This window comes from Embiotoca jacksoni, unplaced genomic scaffold (genome assembly GCF_022577435.1).
Source record: "Embiotoca jacksoni isolate LCO1_2020_lvr unplaced genomic scaffold, fEmbJac1.0.p SCAF_9, whole genome shotgun sequence".
NCBI classification, from domain to species: domain Eukaryota; kingdom Metazoa; phylum Chordata; class Actinopteri; family Embiotocidae; genus Embiotoca; species Embiotoca jacksoni.
Genome location: NW_027185447.1, coordinates 20723825 through 20746404, shown reverse-complemented (window position 1 = coordinate 20746404; position 22580 = coordinate 20723825). Strand labels below are relative to the sequence as shown.

Below are 22580 nucleotides of genomic sequence, written 5' to 3'. Positions count from 1 at the left end.
GGGTGTGACTAACAAGCGAACGTAACCTACACGATGTTTACTACTCCAGGAAGTAGTACGACCCCTAGCAACGACCCCCCCCCAGCAACGGAGACGAGATCCAGTCTGTTTCATTTTTGCTCTCTGGTTGGAACTAAGATATCTGATGAACAAAGATATCTGATGAACAAAGATATCTAATGAACAAAGATATCTGATGAGCAAAGATGTCTGATGAACTCGTGTATTTTTAAGTATTCTGGAAGAGTGAATTTATTTCCCTCTTTCTTCTTCTGTGTTCATCACCCCCAACCCCACCCCGCCCCACCGTCACCCCCCCCCCCCCACACACACACACACACACCCGGCTCAGGAAGCGAGGACGTATGGGGAGATACAATGGAGGTCCCGCTAATGTACTTCCTGTCATTGTTTCCATGTTGCTCGGGGAGGAGTAGCGTGTCCGTGCAAGCGTGCATAAATGTGTGCACAGAGGAGATTTAGATCTAGCTTTCATGTAAAGAACTATGTATGTATATATATATATATATATATGCACAAAGTAGACAACATACTCTTTACATGTAGGCCTCTCTGAGGTCATTAAATTGTTGCTAATGCACATATTCCCTATCGATCTACTTAAAAGCCATTTAAATGCAACTCTACCTTCATATCCTGCAGATGGGAGCCGGCCTCCATAGTTGCCTCCATATCCATAATGCCAGGGGGCACCTCAGGAACCCCCCCACCCCCACCTACCACCCCCAATAAACATCCACCTCTCGCCACCTTGTAGGACTCACTCTGTGTGTGCAGCCACACTGCCAGGCTGCTATTATTAATCTACCCACATCCCCCCCTCCTCCCTCTCAATGTCTAGCCAGGTATAATCGCAGCAGGTCGGACGGGCTGTAGGAGCACGGGAAGGGAGGAGGGGGAGGGGGAAGGGAAAGGGGGGGGGGGGGGAGTACTAAGGTTAAAGGGAGGGTAAAGGAAGATATAAAAAAAAAAACCCTGAGGCAGGAAGGAAGAATAAAAACAAATTTAAAAAAAAAAAAAAAAAAAAAAGGTCCGTCCCAGAAGCTTTTTAGAAGTACAAAGCCCTCCTCCCTCCCCTCCCCTCCCCTCCCTCCCCCCTTTTTAATCTCGCAGCCTAATTGTTGCCTGTGCTCTGTCAAAGCCATCTGACGGTCCTGCGAGATTAAACAGCTCCACCAGCCAACAACAACCCCCTCTCCCCCCTCCTCCCTCTCCCACCACCACCACCACCATCACCACCACCACCACCATACTCCTCCCTTCCTCTCAGACACCCGGGGTCACTGTACACCGGCTTTAAGTAGAAAGGGATTTAATACAACTTCATGTTCATGGTTTTTCATTTTCATTTTTTCTATCAGTTATTGATGATATTGTTCATAATGAAGTTATCTGAAGCAGCTCTTCAGTGTGACGTACAGTCAGACCAGTCCGTTGCTGTTATTGCAGATAGAAATGATGGCCAGAGCAATGAAAATAAAATAATAATAATAATAATAATATAGAATGATAATAAATGTATAAAACAGAACTATCGTTTTTAAGCAGCGACAATAATCATTTTTATATCAACAACAGCAGTGCTGGGTGTCGTTTAAAAAAAAATCAATGTTTGATACCGGTACGAACACCTCGACTTAAACACCAGTTCACCAATTTTATATGATCGATTTTTAAGAAAACAAAAGTTACATGTCGTGATGCAAATCTTTGAGTTTTCATGCAGTTTAGAGGGGGAGAGCGTAAAACCAAGCTTGTTTTCTGATACCTACAATTACCAGATGTCCTCTAATGACCTCACACGCAAGTGATGCTCGACCGGGGGAAACGCCAACGAGTAGCTCGCCAGCTACCGGGCAGCTATGTGTCGAGTATGTGCCGAGTTTGAATTAATAATTGTTCACACGACTCACGTAGCTCTCAGAGAAAAAAAAAAAAAAAAAAAAAAAAAGACTCCTGTAGCTAGAGGCTACAATTTACAGATGTTCCATAAACACATCACATGCAATCAACCGTCCCAAGTTCAACAGCCGGGCCTCGACGAACATTAAACGGCCACAGGAGGCAACGGTTTCCAGTAAAAAAAAAAAAAAAACACTGAAAGAGGAGGAGACCAAGTTAACAACTAGCCGCATGAGCAATTTGCAGCTAAAGAGTTTGTGGAGACCAAAACAAGAGTTGACTCACAAAAACACAACTTAAATGCTTAACGCTGCACCAGCGTCTGTGTGATAATTACGTCGGAGGAGGATTATGGGTGCAGTTGGAAAAATCCGGTTTAAAACGTGGCACTCGATGACGTTCGACACGAGCGGACTGAAGCGTCTCACCTCCGTCCGACTCACCGAATCTTTGCAAATCTTGTTACGTTGCAAAAACGCATTCACGCGTTTTTTTGTTTTTTGTTTTTTTTAACGGCCCGAGTCAAACGTCCCCCCCCCCTAAAGAAAACACGAGCAAATCAGATGCCATATTTAGACAATAAGGCCAGATAGGTGAGCGAGCGCGCCCCCCCCCCCCTCCCCCTACCCCCCCCCGCCACTGCTATCGAGTCGGGGCGTTCGCATTCCTGCCGTAACTGAAGCAGCCGAAGAAATCTGGCGCTTTGGCCAAGATAAACGAGTGCATCATCGGTTTGGAAGAGAAGAACGAACCAAACACAAAAGACTTCTAATAAAAACCCGAGAAAAGCTCGTAATCTCGCACTCATGACGGATAACCTGCAGACGTTCCGAGCTCACGGGGGCTCAGACGGACATTTTTCCAATACTGAACATTCCTATTGATGAGGTGGATGATTGATATTTAGGGAAGGAAAAAAAAAAAAAAAAAAAAACTTATTTTTTTTTTTTTTTATCCAGCCGTTTCTGGATCTGGATTAGTTTTACACAACGCGACACGGAGGAAGAGGAGGAGGAGTGAAGGTGCGGGACAGCTGACGAGGCAGCCGTGCGTGCGTCGCCGCGGCGACCGCATGAATGTGTGTGCGAGACAACATGTGTCATGTGAGCGTGTGTCGCGTGTGTCCCTCTGCATGCCTGCTCTCTGATCTGCCCGGATTAGTGGCGGTTGGCTGGGGGTGAGGGGGTGAGGGGGGGAGGGAGGTGTGTGTGTGGGAGGGGGGGGGGGGGGGGGGGCATGACTGGAGATGAAACCGCTGCACGCACGCACGCACACACACACACACACACACACACACACACACACGTCTTGGCTTCGCACAACCGACGCCACGTGGCACCTGCTTATATGCACCCCTGGTTCCACACATCCTGCAAACATGCCAACTCTCCTTCCACACACACACACACACACACACACGCGCGCACACACACACACACACGCACACACACGCATTAAACGGGCCTACAAACACAGGCGTGCCCGGGTCGTGCCATCGACGAGCGGCGCAGCGGCCGCTCGGCTGTAGATAAAGCCGACCGAGGCTCGACACCGGCACGCCGCAGCGTAACCGCCGCTAACAAGGACACGGAGAAAAGAGGCCTCACGCGGGCTTCGACTCTGCGACTTGCAACGTGATTTATAATTAAAGGACGGAAGTTGCGGGTTTTCCAGGTTTCTTTCCGTCTTCCAGGCGGTCTTAATTCTTGCCGCCATCTCCTCGCCGCCGTCGCAATATTCAAATTTTACATAAATTCGGCCAGCTCGCCGCCGCCGCCTCCTCCTCGCGCGCCGGGGGAAATCTGCGGCGCAATAAGTCTTTGTGCGCGACGCATTGACGGGGAAAGGCCGGCGATAAATTCAAACCCAGATTACAGATCTGACTCGGCGTGATACGAGGCCCATCCATCACAGAGAGTGAGTGAGTGAGTGTGTGTGTGTGTGTGTGTGTGTGTGTGTGTTCATTTCCCCCCCTCGAACCTCACTCATCCCTCCTCCGGAACGGCTTGTCCTGCCAGAAGCACACCTAGCACTTGAGTAACAGCACGCATCACCGTGTGTGTGTGTGTGTGTGTGTGTGTGTGTGTGTGTGTGTGTGTTTGCATTAGGAGTTAAACATTTTTTTCTTTAAAAAGAGGGTGGTTTCCCGCCGCAGGCTACGGTTTCTCTCACAGAACGTATCGTCCCGACGGAGACCGTCTGAAATCCGGCTCGTTCTGTTGCGTAAAAGTTGATCAATTTGGAGTTCAGACTATCCAGAAGTGCTGAAAACTAAACTTCACTTTAAATATAGAAAGCAAAACTCATTAGATTAGTTTTTACTCGCTCCAAATTGTTGGGAGGTCCCAAAGCTGAAATATTAAGTTAATTATGAATTGTATTTCCTGTCTCTCTCTTTACACCTTGATTTCGATACCGATTCCTAGAAGATACTTTTACACCCCCCCCCCCCCCCCCCCAAAAAAAAAAAAAAAAAAAAAAAAGCCTGATCAGCAAGCTTTTCACTAGATGCTACAAATTACCAAGCTTCCCTAAACGCCTCACATGCTATCAGTAGACGCTGGCTAGCCCCAAAAAAAATTCATTTGAAAAAAAAAAATTTGAAATTTGATAAACTCTTTAAGGACTAATTGGCTGCTTTGGGCAAACAGACAGTGTGTCTACTTTCCAAGAGAAACTGTCTTCCCTGCTGCAGATGAAAAGTTTTATTTTGACGTCATTCAGCTCCAGCTGAGAGAATCTGTTTGATAATGTCAGCTGACCCGGGTTATAAATCACAAATGAACGGATTTTCTCATTTAAATTTAGAGTGACGAAAAGGTTTAAACACGTTGGGTGGAACAGAGCTGACCAGGAGAGGAGATAAATCATAAAATCACGTGTTTGTACTTTTAGTGTGTGTGTGTGTGTGTGTGTGTGGTCGGGTTTATGTAAAACATGTAAACTTACGGCATCTGACAGTAATATATATATATATAAATCTTATCTTTTATGGGCATATTGTGAAAACAGGAGTTCCCCCCCCCCCCCACACAGCTGTTTGTCATAGTGCTGCCCACACCCATAGAGAAAACTCAACTCCCTGTCATTGATTGTTCCAAGCGACCATCATCATCATCATGGACATGGACACACACACACACACACACACACACACACACACACTACAGAGAACGAGTGAAATCAAAGTGAACCTGAATGAACACAAGAGCTTCAGAGCTCCTTTATGTGGGAGTGAACGGAGGATCACGCTGGTGACATCCACACGCGGCGTGTTCAATTACTCGGGCCAACTTTAACGCTTCCCATCACTCCACTCCCACAGAAGAGGCAGCGTTCGGGTCCTGTCCCGACACGTCGGACGTCGGCACCGATTTGCCAACGGAGGTGGAGATTCTCCCCGGCGAGTAAATCACGGTTCGCTTGAACACGTCGGAGCTGGAGGACTCGGCTGCGAGTCGACCTCTCGTTCCCTCTTCGAACCCCTCGAACTCCTCATTTCTCATGTTTTTTTTTTTTTTTTTTTTTTTTTTTTTTTACAAACAGACAGAAAAACGCTCAGGTGTATCCCAACAACAACAAAAAAAAAACACAAAAAAAACCCACCCACGCAGGCAAATGATTGGTTAGCAGCAGAGCAGCAGCAAATCATGCACGGTCTTGTTCAAACAGTGTGACTGCAGAGAAGTCAAGTCAAACATCCAGACAGACTTCGGTCGGACCAGCTCGCACCGAACTAACCAAAGACGACCCCCCCCCCCCCCCAAAAAAAAAAAAAAATCAGCCACGAGGACACATCCATCACCGGTGGTTCATCGTCTACGGCTGGAAGAGAGAGAGAGACAAGCACCGTCTCCCTTTTTTTTTTTTTTTTTTTTTTTAACAGTCAAATACACACATTTGACCTGGATGGATACGTCACCGCGGTAACGGAAACAAATGTCTGAAGCTGACGAAGCCAAAAAACACTCAACGACACGCCTGTAGAGACCAAGACGTTCAACAACACTGAACATTATAACATACATGACAGCAGAGTTGTATTAGACTCCATTAGGTTCTGCTGGGTTGGCTAATAATTTGCTAATAAACAAGTAATTGAGTCTATTTCGCAGCTGATTGCAAGTTTGTTTTACTGTAACGGCTTCACAGAGACTAAATCAAGTGTCACAATATTTAACCAAAATTTCACAATATCCATAATCTGACTGTTGTTTCAGGATGACTACTGTGTCATCAGATCATTTTTACACAATATCTTTACAAAAAAAAAAAAAAAAAAAAAAAAAAAGATTATGGGGAAACCAGCGATCACTTTTATAACTAATTGATCTACGCATTAGTCAATTAAGAGGTTCAGAGACCCAAAGAATTATTATTCTTCATTTATTTGATTTTTTTAAACCAGTTTTTAATACCCTAAAAAAAAAGAGGTGTTTAATAACGATAATAAAGCAAAGAAAAGTTGGAGTATCTGTTTTCTTGCACTGCTTCCTAATGAACGTACACAGATGTGAAGAAGCTGTCAGATGTTTATTTTAACAGCTGCAGCAGTCAAATACGTCCATAAAATGATATCTGTGGAGAAGTAGATTTCCCAGTTGATATCAGTATTATATTGAATGTTTCAGCTCTCTAGTTCCTCCCCGACCGACTTGGACGACATCAGGACTTTTGATTACTAACTAATAAAACAAGGTGAAAACCCGGCATTAAGGCTGAAAGGCTGGACGGTGTGCGAAACGCTTTTAATTTGAAACGACGGCTTTTAATTTGAAAGGGATGCAGGAAGACGCATCCCTTTCAAATTAAAAGCCGTTTTTTTTTTTTTTTCTTTTTTTTTTGTGCAGAACCGCTTTTCATCACACTGCGCTGACAGACCGAGGCGGGTCGATCCTCCCTACGCGGTAACTTTTCACTACGTCCGGCGACCCCCGCCGGGCCTCTCGACCTGCGCTGCAGAGTGGGCCTCAACATGACGCAGGGTTGCCCGTTGGCGGCGGCGCTGGCCTCCGGCAGGCGGGATTGAAAAACAAGCGAGGCTGCAGGAGATCAAAGGCAGGTCTGATTTACTTTTTTAATAAATAAAACGGTGCGTCTGTTGATGAGTGCCACGGCAGAGAGATGCCTGGCTCGCTCGCCTTTCTTCTGCTGCCATCCGACCTCTGGCTGAGCGAGGAGGCGCAGGAGCAGAGCCAGGCCTCGCTGGGTTTTTTTTTTTCCCCCCGTTTTTTTTAACTATGCTCTCCCCCCTCCTTTCCCCCCCCCTCCCCCCTCCCCCTCCTATGCAACAGCACCGCCTGCCCGTCTGCACGCCTGTTCCCCATTAACCGACTCTCCCGTGCCGCGGTACAGTACGGTTAGGACGCCTGGCGCACATATGGATCCACTCAAACGGAGGCACTTGTTGTGTTTCATCCTTCCAGGAGAGAGCAAAGTGTGTGTGTGTGTGTGTGTGTGTGTGTGCGTGTGTGTGTGTGCGTGTGTGTGTGTGTGTGTGCGCCCCAAACATATGTTCAGTAGGTTCATAAAAGGACCACGCGGCGGTGATTTCTGGTGACCGCGTTCCCTCACCGACAGACATTAAACGTAAGGAGGAGGGATGATGTCATTCGAAGACGCAACTCCGAGCCAAAATGAAACAGTGCGTCACGATCCCGATAAGACGTACTTGTGCATTTAACCAAAGGACACCTGTGACTGATGCCTCATTGCTCACTTCTTTTACATCACACACCGACCTTAGATACCGTTGCTATGCCGGTCAAGTTTACCGCGATAATGAGGTAAGAAATGAGTACGAATTGTGAGCTGATGTCAGTTCTTGTTTTATTTTTTTTTTACTGAAATGATGACCTCAGCTCATACACCTGTTTAGTAACATTTATTCACACAGCTGAGCTCCACCCAAACCAGCTGATTAAGCTTCTTTGAGCACGGAACTCAATTTCTTCGTACGTTTACAACGACAACAAGGCGTCTTACGAAGCAGTGTTGTGTTTGCGTCACGGTTAAGTACTTCAGAACAGTATTATTTTGTTCTAACTTCAACCTTGTGTGGACGCTTTCACACAAGGTTGAGGTCCGATTTTGTTGTATTGAATGCTGCCTATTCCTGGACGCTCGGTCAGCTTTGATTGGACGGTTGGCGCTGAGGGAAAGGAGGGTTTAACTGAACGGTCAATTAGCAAACAAGCAATCGATTTATCCAAAAGCGGTTCATTTGGAGGCGATCGAGCTGTGATGGAACTGATCTGCCGCCGGCGCGCCGACTGCGATCGCAGCGCGCCCGTATGGCCGATCCAATTTGAAGCAGGGAGTCGGTGTGTAAACTGTGCTGGATGTTTACAGCAGAGAGTTCGGGTGATGAGTTTTAGCGTTTGTTTTACCCTTCAAAATAAGTTTCGACCGTCTTGTGTGTTTCTTGGCCGCCATCGGGCTTCTTTTCCAGCGATGTCGAAATTAAAATCACCCGAACAGAAAAACGCATCACATCCAAATCAGTTTTTTTTGTTGTTTTTTTTTGCGTGACTCATTTGCCGTTTTATAGTATTCCAGTAAACGAACGCGGTATTTCTGCACGTCTTCCTCCTCCTCTGCACGCCAACACGTTAAGGTCGAGGGATTTTTCCCAGGATACGTATCGACGTTTAGGGAGAAACAGGCCAACTGTGCATTGCATCAGCGCTGCGTTCATATTTCACACAGCAGGCAAAGAGGGAAATAAAACCATTCTGAAATATAATTTCCCCTCCTGGTGATTACCCTTTAACTGATCATGAACTTCCCTGAGAATGACTTGTCTTAGTGATGCACCTTTGTCATGTCTCCCTTTATCTTTGCCACCCACCCACCCCCCCAAGGTCCATCTGCCAGCAATAACACTTTCAAAGCATTTTACCACAGAAAGTAACTAAACTCAGGAACAAACACGTTCAAAAGGAAATACTTTTCCCCCCCCCCCCCCGGTAGAATACACTTTGCATTCCAGCGGCAGGTTTGTTTCAACACGCCGTGAAGTTTTTACCCAGTAAAAAAAAAAAAAAAAAATACTACTTGCTCATTTTTCACAGCCACGGCAAATGAGAAATCATTTCTCAACTTCATTTAAAGGTCAAAGCAATTAAAGATGTCTGTGTTTTTTTTGTGTGGTTTTTTTTTAAATTTTTTTTTTTTTAAGACCGACTTCAGTGGAAACACAAGTGACCCCCTCCTCCATCTCCCCCCAACCCACGCTGCAGCACAGTCAAATATTTACATGACACACGGCGGTGTCACGGTGTCGTCACGGAGAAAACCGACGACAACAACAACAACAAACACGCTCACGCTGCTTCGGGAGGGAAACACGAGTAAATCCTCCCGAGGCTCGACACACCGTCCCGTTCGGGGCGATCGATACACCAAGAAAAGCAACCACCACTCACCAGCAGCTGCTCTCCTCTTTCCCTTTACCTCTTTCTCTGCTTCAGCAAAGTCAAGTGTGCCGACTGAGGCAGCGTCGGCCCCGGACTGTGACGCAACCGGCCTTCCTATCCATAGCTCCGGGGCAGGAGAAGACGGAGAGACAGACAGGAGGGCGGTGAACAAGACCAAAAAAGGAGGAAGTGAGCAGGAAAGAAAAAAATAAATAAATAAATAACTGCCAAGTGAAGCTAGAACTTCCACTGGATCCACTGATTTGGACGCAGAGCTGCTCCAAATACGACTTTTGGAGATTGATTATTCGGAAAACCGGTTGGTAATTTTGGTTTTAAAGGAATATGGAAAGGGCAGAGAGAGTGAGAGAGAGAGAGAGAGAGAGACAGCCAGACACAGAGAGAGAGAGAGCGCTGATGGGTACAACGGTCTGTTGATATAAGAAGCAGATGTGAAATATGCAGACAGAGGAGGGGAAAAAAAAAAAGAAAAAGAAAAAAAAAAGAGGAGTTAAAAAAGTGCCGGTAGGATGAGTGGTGCGTTCACAAACCTCACGCAGGCAGAGGAACAGAACAGCCAGCGACGGTGCCTCTGCTCTGATGATCAATACATTATTCCAGGTGTGTTAAAGCCAAGAAACTCAACATCTGGCAGTCGTGTTGTGATTTGACGCTTTACAAATAACACTGAATGGAATCTATCACTGTGCGAATCAACGATCTTTACATTCACACAGGAACACGCACACAAATAAAAAAAAAACACTTACTTACATACAAACGCACTAGAAAATAATATCCAAGACCAACATGCCTTTTTTTTGTTGTTGTTTTTGTTTGTTTTACTTGCATCTGTTATTCTTACTGTTGTTAGTTCACCCCTTTTGTTCAACTCTAGCACCCCACTTTGTCCCGCTTTACGTCATATATCTTACCGTTACTTAAAAGTCTACGAATATTTAATTAATAGTGAAGAAAATGATCAGCCGAGGTCCTCGTTTTCTCGTTTATGTCTGCTGTACTTTGCTCGTACAGATATTGAATGAAAAGCAGCGTAAACACATTTTAAAGCAGCAGTGTTTTCTAGCGGCGACACATTTCCTTTTTACATTTTTTTTAACGAATAAAAGTACAAAAATAAAAGTTCTTTTATGCAAAAAATTTTAAGCAAACTTTACCTTCACATCGTATGTACTTGCCATATAAACTCCACCTCCCAGGAAAGGCGTCCTCTTACAGCAGAACGACCGATCAATACCTCCGAGGTCCAATAAACAGCAGGTGGGGGGTGTGGGGGGGGGGGGGTGAATGGGTTTTTTTAAAGTCCCGAATCTTTAAAGTTTCTGAACTCTCTGCGTTTCCCCGGCTCCGAAAATAAAACCCCCGAGCTTCTGGGTGAACAAATTAAAGCCAGCGGACGGAGTTGACGCGACAGACGGTGGGCTCGAAAGAGGCTCGCTCTGTTTACTACAGCGGTCGACTGGTGAGAGACACACACACACACAGAGACACACACAGACAGAAATAATCAACCCCGCCTATCTGCTCAATCACACCCCCACAAGCTCTCACACATCCTGGCTGACTCATGCACTCACTGAAACCGATCTGACTGAAAAAAAAAAAAACTACAAAAAAAACAACAACCTGGCCCCGTTTCCCATCCGACGGCAGCTTCTTTGAACGTTTCTGCTCTCGTTCAGACCCCAAACTTCACTTCGGCGGGCGAGCGAGCGTCGAGAGAGTTTCCCATTTCGTGGCCGAGCTCAACTCTCCCGCCTTGATTTAGGACTGCGTTTGAACTTTGACCCCGCGGGGACGGAAGGTCAAACGTGGGCTGCCAGGTTTGCTTCTTTCCGAGCCTGCTAACCGGGAGACAGAACGAAAGAGCAAATCGGTCAACGTAAATAGACCTAAAAAAGGAAACCGTCCTGATTCTGATCAGTTTGAAGAAGAAGAAGAAAAAAAAAAGAAGGTAAATAATACCCGCTAATCAAGTATCAAATTGTTCCCGATTGATATTCTGTTAATTGAATAATCCTCTTTTAGAATTTTTTTGACGGGGGCAATACACCAATTTTATATGTCAAAGTCACTTTATTCTTTAATTCAGTCATCAGACTATGACGTCTTCTTTTGCTCTGAGAAAAGTAACCCTGATGACGTCGCAGTGATGTCATCAGTTTCCTCTCAACTCCACCTTACAGACAGAAAGCCTTCATTGAGACATGCGGCAATTAGTTGACTAATTTAGTAGTTGATCAAAAGAAAATTGACCAGAAACTACTTTAAAAATCAATTAAAAAGTATTTCGGTCATTTTACAATCAACATTTTGCTTCTCAAAAAAAAAAAAAAAAAAAAAAATTCAAATGAGGATAATCTGCTTGTTTTTACTTTATATAATAGTAAATGAAATATATATTTGGTTTTAGATCAAATAAGTAGTTTAAGGGCATCACTACGACCTCTGAGAAGTTCAAGGTTTTCCCAGATTTAACAATCCCTTGATTAATTGAGAAGATAATCTGCAGATTAACTGATAATGAAAAGAAGAGATAACCTTATTAGCATTAAAACGTGAAGGAGAGGAGTTTGATGGCCTGGGCTGGAGGGAGGCGTCTAAAGATATCGGAAATTTAGGACAAAGTATACTTAAAAATTTGGGACATCCAAGGCAGAATATTTTTCCAACAGATTTCAATCTTGTCTTTAAGGAAACTATAGGTCTCTAGGTCCAAAACCTTAAATGCATTTTGTGTTTTATAAAATGATAAGCACGTTCTTGTTTTTGATTTTTTTTTTTTTTTTTTTTTTAAAGTTTTGATCTGTTGGTCACTCAAAACAAGACCGTGCTGATATTTTACTGACTTAAATTATCAATAGTCTGCTATGAAAACAGTCATTAGCTGCATCCCTGTCTGTGTCTGTCTGTTTGTCTGTCTGTCTCTGTGTGTGTGTGTGTGTGTGTGTGTGTGTGTGTGTGTGTGTGTGTGTGTGTGTGTGTGTGTGTGTGTGAGATTTAAGGCCTAAAAGTCCGGTTACAGTCTGCTGCGCCGACCACAAACACTCGGCCCACCGCTCTCTGTTCTTTTGTCATTCTGGTTAATCCGAGATGAGCCGTGTTTTAAATCCCCCCCCCACAATTAGCGAGCTCACCAAAAAACAACTGAGACCCCTGAGGCCGGGGGTGGGAGGGGTGGGGGGAGTTGACGGGTGGGGGGACGCCACATGTTACGGGGGAGAGGTGAGGGGGGAGGGGGAGTGGGTCGGTCTTAATACCCAACCCCCCCCCCCCCCCCCGTCCTCTTTCTTGTTGTGTCCTGAGTCTTCAAAACAAGTCAACCTGTTGAATCTCCCCCCCCCCCCCCCCCCCCTCCTCTCCCCCTCCCATCGTCGGCCTTAATTAGGGGAGGCTAAATTTAAAAGAGTGAGCAGCAATTACCCTGAAGGATTACACCCCAATGGCGCAGCCATTGTCGCAGGCGGAGATGGAGGGGGGGAGGGGTGAGAGGGAAGGGGGGGGGGGGCATAAGTGACCTTCCCTTGATGCCTGACCTTAGCATTAACCCCTAAATAACCAAAAGCTCTGAAGTCTTCAAGGGACGAGTTCCATAGAGGGGGTTAAAAAAAAAAAAAAAAAAAAAACTAAAGGGAAGTGTGAGCATTAAGCTACGGAGGACGAGCACGCTGCCGTGAGAAAAAAAAAAAAGATTAAAGCTAAAATATTTCAGCTGAAAGTTCCACGGTTTCGTCGGCTGGCTTCGGTTGAGAGGAATTTTGGAGAGCAAGCGCCACACGTGCTCCCGCAGCCATAATAACCCCCTTTTTTTTTTTTTTCTTTTTTAAATTGGGCGATTTTTTTTTTCAGAGCTCATTATCGCCTCTCTGACTAAAACTCTGCACGCTGCCAATCTCCAAATAAAAAAAGAATTTCATTAAGCAGTGGTTGTTTGCATTCTCGAAACGCTCGCAACGGACTATTAGCGGGATTTTTTTTTTTTTTTTTTGCCGTGAGAGGGCTCTTTGTATGCGAGGCGCTTTGGTGGGTTTGTTTTCTCCTCCTGAGTCTTTGAACTCTGGCTAAATTGGTCAGTTTCCATCGGAGCGTCTGTCAGGTACCCTCTTCCTGTCCCCCCCCCCCCAGTCTGCCGTGATGCTCCTGGGGGACGTGGTTGAACTGCCATTGCTGGTTCAACGCCCCCCTCCCCCCCGCCTTCCTGAGGAGACATTGTATGGATGGAGACGCACAAGTCAGTGTCCAGCTTGTTTGTTATTGCTGGACGTCTGTCAAAATAAATGTCTTTCCACCAAGGCTGAAGGGCAGAGTTGTGCTTTTTCCACATTTCAAATGTCAATACGTCGGTATGCTGGGCCCGTGTTTGATCTCCAAACTCTTGACCAGTTGTGTTTTTACCATTGACTTCATGTAAAAGTTGGACGTAGCTTCCGGGTCTGAAAAATGAGGCCGAGTTATCTCGGTGTGGTTAGCTAAAGGCGGTCCTTCCGATTCGTTTTTTGCCGATCAATCTGAAAATAATCCCGTCGTCAATGAGAAAACGAGCTTCAAAAGCCGTGTTTCGACTCGATCAATCAGACGGAGTCAGATCCTCCCGCAGCCCGTCCAAATATGGTCACTTCCTGCTCCAAACCGCTCAGAACCAGCAAGATGGCGCAATTGCAGAATAGCGGCCACTGTGGCCACATTTTGCAATTACATAAGGATGGTTCATGTCATTTCCCAAGATTCTCTTCAATAAATGACAAGGATCCCTCATGGTCATCAGCTCTATGGAGCATTTTGGCATCTTTCAGCTCCTTTTTTCAGTTAACTTTTGGTAAATCCTCTAACTGCTCTCATTAGTACTCTTTTCTTGTGTAAGCAGGCAAGCAATTCTTGCCATGACTTGCCATGTCAGATTGGTCACCAATCTTTCAGGAATTGAATGATATCATCAAGAAGGAGGGATCAGGAACAGACAAACGGAAAGCAGAATGTAAACAAAAGATTATGTGAATGATACTCGTTGCCTTGTGTTTGGAAAAGCCCCCCCCCAAAAAAATGAGAGTGGAATCTTTTACGAGTCTCACAAAGAGGACAATTAATCTGTTTTTAGCCTCTTTTACTTCACTTTGTTGTGTGTGGAACAAAACTTTGAAGTCCTCTTGTTAAAAAACGCTTCAGCTGAAAGTGATATGACACATTTTCCAAGTAGCAAGTACATAGAGCTAAGTTATGGTCATGGCTGTTTTTGTTTACTTTCCCTCCTTTACACAGGATTTCTCTTGATGGCCTCTCCAGTAAAAGTTGGTTACAATATTCTGACTTAAAATGATTCACTGAGTCGGAGTCATCAGCTTCCCTCTGGACCAACATGTCCCGTGAGGATGGAAAAGTACAAGGTGGAGGACCCACCGATCGCTCCACCAGAGATGAACCAGACGTAAACTAAAGGTTAAACTGAAGCAAAACAGATGAGGATTTCAGTTTTTACTAAATGTCTGATTAACGGGTGACGACAAGCAGTAAACTCACAGTGTTCACAGTCACAGGCTCATAAGACAAGGAAATAAGACGCGGACATGATAATCGCCGTTTGACAGATGTCGTCGTCGTTTTATGAACTTCATGCAGACTGATCGATTGTAAAAACTGGATCCAAACAAGGAGCTGATTAACAGTGAAATCAAGAACGTTGCGTTACAATGCGAGAGAGTTCCAGTCAGTTTGATCCAGACTGAAAAAGAAATACACTAAAAGTTCACAGACGCTAACCGAGAAGCCCTAATGAACACATGTTTTCAGTGATTTCTCTGAATGCATTTCAGCCCGGTTGGATGGCACACTGTCTGAATGTCTGGTTTTTAATCATTGTACAATGAGGCATCTGTGAGCATTTTGGAGAACGCCTTGATATTGATAACTTCAGTTCCTTTACAGTGTAACCTCCAGGTTTGTAACCGGATCAGAATGTTTTCAGTCGAATTGGGTTTGGCTGTTCAGTACGCGAATATTTAACCATTCATTTTCTTGTAATTTTTTATCTGACAATTAGACAAGTTGCAGCTCGGCCTCCGACAGGTGTCATGGTCAAAAACATCCCCGTCACTCCCGAACGCACAACCCTGAAGTCCTCTAAAAACCTGCATCTAAGCTTTGGGTCCACCAACTTGACTTGGCGTTGGAAAGTAAAAAAAACGTTATGTGGGCTTAATATAATAATACGTTTTTAGACAGTTTGCTCCACAAAAGAGCAGGAAACACAAACAGAACCTGACTGAGGAGAAAGTAAAGAAATTAATGCTTCGCTAACATTGAATTTAGACCAAATTAAAAAGTTTTAAAGTTTGTTATTGTTAAAGCTTGTTTTTACATTAAACGAGAGTTACTAACCAAGACACATTGTCACTGTAGTCAAGTAAAGAAATGTGTGTCACATTGCCAGAGATATTTTAACAAAAAACAGGGACCCACTGATAAAAACCTTTCTCTATAGCGCCCCTAGTGGTTAAAAAGATCACAGGGTTCTTTTAAACAGACTGCGTTTAACTTTACTTCCTTTACTTGTTGTTGTAATTTTTTAAAATTAGTTTTCCAATTTATTGCATCATGACTGTCGCAGAAACATTGCATCACTACACAAAACAGCATTTACAAGTTAATTCATGAATCAAAGCGCCGCATAAAAAACCGCCAGTCAGCAAGGAGAGTAACCACAGTTTAAACAGGATTGAAGTATGTTTTTAAATTCTTTTCAAAGATTAATGGCTCCATAATTTTTGCCTTTAAAACCCTGTCAAACTTGTTTTAGTCACAGCGACCAGGACGGTAGCGAACCCCCCAACTTTTAGCGAGTCCAGCAGCGGATCTACGAAGCATCTGTGTGCGAATGAGGTCGTCTGCGAGTGTGAAATGCTGGAAAAGAACCTGCACGCTTCCCCCTTCCTTTAATAAACAAATTAACACCAGCCGGTTTCACGTTGAAACGCAATTAGATAATTTTTCCTCGGCTCCCCTTAACGTCAGAATGACTCAGAGCGTCTCAGACCACCGTTTCCATAAGTGGGGCTTACATTACTTCATAAAGTAAACTTTCCACGAACTTTACGGCTGAAGTCACATCCTTAAACATTTTCCTCAGAAAACCAATTAATAGTCTGCAGTCGGTCCAGTCACTAAAGTATAATACAAGCTGTGAGAAGTGCACGTTGGGTAGCAATCAGGCAAAACGGATGAACATACTGTATTTTCCTGGACAGAAATAAATCAGCTGCAACGAGAAACTGGAAACATTTGCACAAAGAGAAAAAAGACACAGAAAGAAACATTGGGAACGACTATGAAGTGCGCTGTAGTTTTGCCCAGCAAGGCCTCTTTAAACAAGAACTGGAATTCCTTAAAAGAACCAAAGAAAAAGAAGGAGCTTCATACTACGGATGGGTCATGACATTGGAAGTCATTTCAAAATTAAAAATCAAATACTTTTTGCGACTATCAGCCTGTCTTATTTCCCATGTTTTTAGTGGCACTTGGTGGAAATGTGTTACTACCGCCAGAAGGTGGCAATAATGCACCTTGAAGCTTTTTGCCAACCACCATTGAACAACAGAGGGGTGAGAAGAACACATTACTGCTATTAACTGCATATAGAAGTGAACGTAGGTCTGAAAAGTGAGGCTAATACTGAAGTGCCTTACACTGCAATACCACCGACGATCACTAGAGGTCAGCTCCAAAAAGCCTACGTCTCCATAGACTCCCATTCAACTTCTCTCATGAAATACAAAGTCCAAACATTTTTCCCACAAGTAATTCTGCCGTCATTTGCTAAAGTCACTGCTTCTTAATAGTTTTCTGGCGGACCATCCGAAAATAATCCCGTCATTAATTAGCTATAAGGCCTCAAAACGCAGTAATTTTTGGGGGTGTGTCTGTTTGATTGACAGGCATGTGGTGCAGTCAGGTTTCTGCAATCGGTGGGCGGGGCCTAGTGTCCTCAGGTGCCCAATCAGATCGAGTCGGATCAAACGCTCGTTCCTGCCTCAGCTCGTCCAAATATGACCACCTCTGGCTACAAAACAGCAAGATGGTGACAGCAAAAATCTGGACTAGAGGCCACATAGCGGCAGCTGGTAGCCCCTTGGTAACTACCAGGCTCTGGTTAAAAAAAAAAAAAAAAAAAAATACATACATACAGTAAAACAGTGCTGTGGGATTAGATGCTATACGGTACCTGAAACAGGAGAAACATGCAAAGAACTCTCCGATTGATAGTCAACTAGTTCTCAACGAATATAAAAAATGTTCTCTACTCCCTAAAGTAAATCCCTGCTGGCGGTAGGATGAACTACAATCAGGTGTGAGCGTATGACACCGAGGACCTTAATCCATTTCTCCCTGGAGACGGCACCTAACAACCGGCACCCTCCCGCCACTTGACAGATGCAGAAGGTGGGCATCCAACCCAATGAGAGCATTTGTTTAGCGGCTTTAGCAGTTCCCTGTCAGCGTCGGTTAGGTGAGATTTTTCTACCGAGCAGATCAGTGGAACAGACGGCGAGATTAAGTCAGAGGATCCACTGTTTCTGTATGTGTTTGGCAGCTTTAAAAAAACAAAAACAAAAAAAAACAGAGGTAGGGTGATTTAACGACTAGTTATAAAGGGATTCTCTGTGCGAGGTATATCACAGGAGTCTGCGCCGGTCTGACTAATAGTGACGTTAATCCCCCAAAACCATCAGCAGAGGATTACTCATCATATCTGACTGAATGGGGACAAAAGAGAAACAGAGAAAAGAGAGAATGGACGGCAGCCAAAAACACAGCGAGAGCAAGAGTGAGTGACTGAGACACACACTTCAGATTTCCATTTAAATCTAGAGCATATCAAAACCCAAATTGAAAACAATGGGTCTAAGAAAAGGCACATGACATTTTTACATTTTTTTATCCACTACCGCCACTAGGCCAAAAATTAGGAGTTGGTTGATTGAGATAAACAGTTGGTGGCGCTAATTCCTCAGCCAGGTGAACAATACACCACTGCAAACTAACTTTTCTACCTCGTCAGCTTCCCTCCATTGTTTTTAGCGGCCAAACTGAAAATGTGCATTAAAACAGGTGGATGGAAAGTGAGCCAGCTGACAAACATTTCCTCATCCTCTACGTCTCTGTGTGAAACCCCCCCCCCCCCCCCCCTCCGACCCGCCTCCAGCTGTTTGGACCGGGAGGGGCCCGTTGTCAAGGGGACCCACACCTTACGAGTCATCTTGTCTGGTCCTGTCAGAGCGCAGGGAGGGAGGGAGGGAAGGAGGGAAATGAGGGAGACTGGGATAGATGTGAAGAAGGAGGAAGGGGAGGGGAGGGGGAAATCGGGGATAATAAGCTCCTCCAGCTCGATCCAGCGAGCAAGCTCAGACTAGTATTGAGCTAATCTGTGAAATGAATCCCACCACCTCCGCCAAGAACTCACTCTGGACTGAGCATCGTCTTTTCACCAGCGGGCCCGATTTTCAAATCCCACCGACTTTGAAGATATTCCCAAAGCAAAGTATCCAAAACACGGCAGCAAAGCCTCGATGGAAACACGCGTGAAGTCCTTCGAGTAACCTCTCGGAGGCGTTGCGTAATGTGGATGACGAAGCTGAAGAAGCACTGCAGGGTGACAACTGGTGTGATTCCTCTGAATTACGGTGCCGGTGAAGTCATCGTTGGGAGCTAATATACGGCAAGCAGGAGAGGAGAGGAGAGGAAGAGGGAGAGGAAGATGAGAGCAGCGGAGAGGAGAGCAGCGGAGAGGAAGAGGAAGAGGAGAGGAGAGCAGCGGAGAGGAAGAGGAGAGGAGAGGAAGAGGAAAAGGAAGATGAGAGCAGCGGAGAGGAAGAGGAAGAGGAGAGGAAGAGGAGAGGAGAGGAGAGGAGAGGAGAGGAGAGGAGAGGAGAGGAGAGGAGAGGAGAGGAAGAGGAAGAGGAGAGGAGAGCAGCGGAGAGGAAGAGGAGAGGAGAGGAAGAGGAAAAGGAAGATGAGAGCAGCGGAGAGGGAGAGGAAGAGGAGAGGAGAGGAGAGGAGAGGAGAGGAGAGGAGAGGGAGAGGAAGAGGAGAAGAAGGTTTAAATGCAGAGCAGGACCGGCCTCAGATTCTCTCCGTCTGTCTGTCTGTGTTCGTGTCTGCTCTGTGTCTGGCTGCCAAGCCGCCGGCATATCAAAGAGACCATTCGCAGTACTTAAAAAAAAAAAAAAAAAAAAACTCTTAAAGTTGAAATATATAAAAGTTTAATGTTTTTTTTTTTTTTTTTTTTTCATTTTCTGAGTAAAACAAAAATGCTTTCTTTGATGTGTCTAAATCTGTTTTGTGGGTGGAGTCGGTGAAAGTCAAGGGATATATATTTATGTTCGTATCCTTCCAAGAAATAAATGTGCCTTTCAATCGTTGAGCAAAGGCAGGGCTGGCACAGTGCAGGTTGGGGTTGCCATGACGATGCCCCCTGCTGTTTAAAGCTTGCTACAAATGACACGTACACCTATTGAGCAACATATACCCGAGTTAAATGAACACTCGTATCGAACAGCAGAATTTATTCTTCCATCATCTGGAAACAACAAAACCGACGTGACTCACCTGGTAAAATGTTCTTATTCACAACTCAAAGTCATAACCAGAGTTAATCAAAAATTGTGACATCTGGGGAAATTCTCACTTTACTAGACTGGAAAAAGACCACTGTGGGGGCAAGCAGTGAAGTAAAAGGTGTAAGATAACTGAAAGTGATCCATCATGGTGCAGCAACATGAGGTCTGAAAAACTTACTGACTCATCAAAATTTTTTACGACATTTTCACTGGAAGTCTTTCAATCCACACTATTTACTGATTATCATGTCTTTTCTTGCAGAACTAAATTGCCAATAAAAAGGTTTGGTAGTTTTCATGTGTTACAACATTGATGCAGATTCAACTTGGCTTTTTTAATACTTAACAGAACAACACCCGTTTTTTTTTTTTTTTTTTTTTTTTACAAAAGCAGAAACAGATGTCTACAAAGTGAAATTAATTATATAAACTATACAGAATATTTTACACCAAGTTGAACTGCTTTTATTTCAATCTCAAGTTTGACCTTGACAGTGAAGAATTCTTTCAATTCGTGCCCATTAAAAAGTTAAATATTTTAAAGTTCCTGTCATGAATATTTTATATTAACACAAGAACGCATAAATACATGTATGTGAAAGGGGGGCTGAATTATACAATAGCTCCTCTCAGCTCCGCAGAGCTTTATAGTCTCTTTCAGCTCATTGTTTTGGTTTTTATGGTCTGAACGTCGCTGTTGTGATTCACTCTCACTGCTCTCATTGTTTTTCAGGCAGCTGTTCCAGCACCAATAAACTGACTGTTCACTACCGGACCAGCGCCGAAGGTTAGATGGACAAAGTTTGTGACCAGCCAGTGAGGATTAGTGGATATTTCATTCAGAGTTCGTAAAGAGCAACCCGGAGTAAACAGAAGACTGAATGTTACGCTAACATTTGAAACTTTAACTTTATAAGGTCATACTGTGTTTATTTTTTTTTAAAATTTTTATTGCCCCCAAACACAGTTAATTAATGCAGATCTATTAATTCAAATATACTCAATCATAATTAAGAGTATAAGGTGGTGTCCTACTATATATTATACCGATTGTAAAACCCCATCATTTCTTTAGGGGAGCCGCAGCTTTAAACCCTACGTAGCCGTTATTTGGGCGGCCGGCCTTCCAAGATAAAATTACTCCGTTTCAAACTTGTGTACGTAAATCTTACGTTAGAACACCTCTATTCTACTTAAACTCATTTCTGGTCACATATCTGTTTGTAATACATCCTGCTAGGCCTGCAGGTTTCTATCCGCGCGACTGGCTACCTTTCATCTACCGATGGGACGTGAGGCGTTTCTGAAACATCGGGAAATTGTACCGTTGACCAAAAACCTGCATGTGAGTCGTTTCATGTGTAATTTTCTTTGTTACGATGGATTTTTCTAGAACTGGTATCAAAAGCAAGTATTGTTCAGGAACCAGCATCAAAGTCAAGGTATCGATATCAAAACATTTTGAAAGATAATCAGCCCTAGATTTCTTACTGGCATACTTAAAGTTGATGTGATTATTACAATATGGTAATTTTTCATGAGGTTTAAAATAATTTAAAATCATGTTTAATCAAATTAAAAGAACGTTAGCTTTGCTAATGGACGAAAAGGGGGGGGGGAAAGCCCCCTCTGTTATCTTTATTCTATCCGTCCTCCTCTTTCTGTCTGTCACTGAGATACAAGTCTTCCCCTTATCTTCTCGCATAATAAAATCAACCCAATAAGATGGCCTTCTGCGCCACAGCTCTGCACACAAATACAAAAATCAGGAGGGACTTTGTCATGCCAGAAAGGGGCCAGAGCGTCTCAAACAAGTTTGTCTTTCAGAAAAAGTTGATTCAATGATGTGGTGAGCAGAGAAAGAGGCAGCAAAGATAGTTCAGGTTAAGCAATTTGCCCCCCCCCCCCCCCCCCTCCACCACCCTATACACACTTTATTATTCTCAGTTGCCATGGAGAAAAACTATATATAACTTCTGCCTCTCTCTGCAGGCTGTCTGAATTCAACATCTCTTCTCTCTGTCATCTTCCCCTCTCCATTGTTTCCACACAGAGGACAGCAGGAGACAACAATCTCGATTCAATGGGAAAATCCGTCTAATGCCCGGCTCTGGTGTGGTGGCAGGAGGGAGACGTCAGGGCAGAGCAGACAAAACCAAAACAAGCCAGACGGACCGACGGGGCCAGACGCTCTGTCGGTTTCCCTTGGTCTTCTGGCCAGACTCCCATTTTTTTCAGAAACCAGTGGCTTCAAAGGAATAATTCATTTCACAGTCTGGTGACCAGACACAGAGCCCCAAGACTCGCGCCCCTTTTAACACCTAAAAGAAGAAAAGCAGCTTTGCCACCCTGCTTCACCTTACACAGCGCCCGGGAATCAACACAAGAGAGACCAAATATTGTCCGGCTGCATCCAGCGGAGCTTCAGAAAGATTGCGCTAACCAAGAGGGACCGAGTCCAGTCGGGGCGTGTGAATCTTCGGTTTGAAGTGGCTTCATTTTGTGTTTCTGCACACGGAGGAGGTGTAAGGCCGTGTAATCGCAAAAGCAAGTCCTGCAAAGGCACTTTGTTTTCTCAGCTGACATCAGCAAACATCATTTTAAAATCACT

At 44.5% G+C, this 22580-nt stretch overlaps 1 protein-coding gene and 1 long non-coding RNA gene across 4 annotated transcripts in view; one reads left to right on the top strand and one right to left on the bottom strand.

Moving 5' to 3' along the window:
• The window catches only part of LOC138193377 (pleckstrin homology domain-containing family G member 5-like), a 50898-nt gene that overhangs the window by 5799 nt on the left and 22519 nt on the right, over positions 1 to 22580 (bottom strand). The window contains exon 1 of one of the 3 annotated variants that reach the window (XM_069141380.1): positions 10520 to 10948. The exons of the other annotated variants lie outside the window; for them this stretch is intronic. Coding sequence (XP_068997481.1) covers positions 10520 to 10543 — 24 coding nt within the window. The 5' untranslated portion in view covers positions 10544 to 10948. Of the gene's footprint in view, positions 1 to 10519; positions 10949 to 22580 lie in introns of those variants that run through there. 3 annotated transcript variants of the gene reach the window in all.
• Positions 20701 to 22395, top strand: LOC138193378 (uncharacterized). Its single transcript, XR_011177860.1, has 3 exons — positions 20701 to 20756; positions 21210 to 21314; positions 22023 to 22395. It is a non-coding gene; the product is annotated as an uncharacterized lncRNA (long non-coding RNA).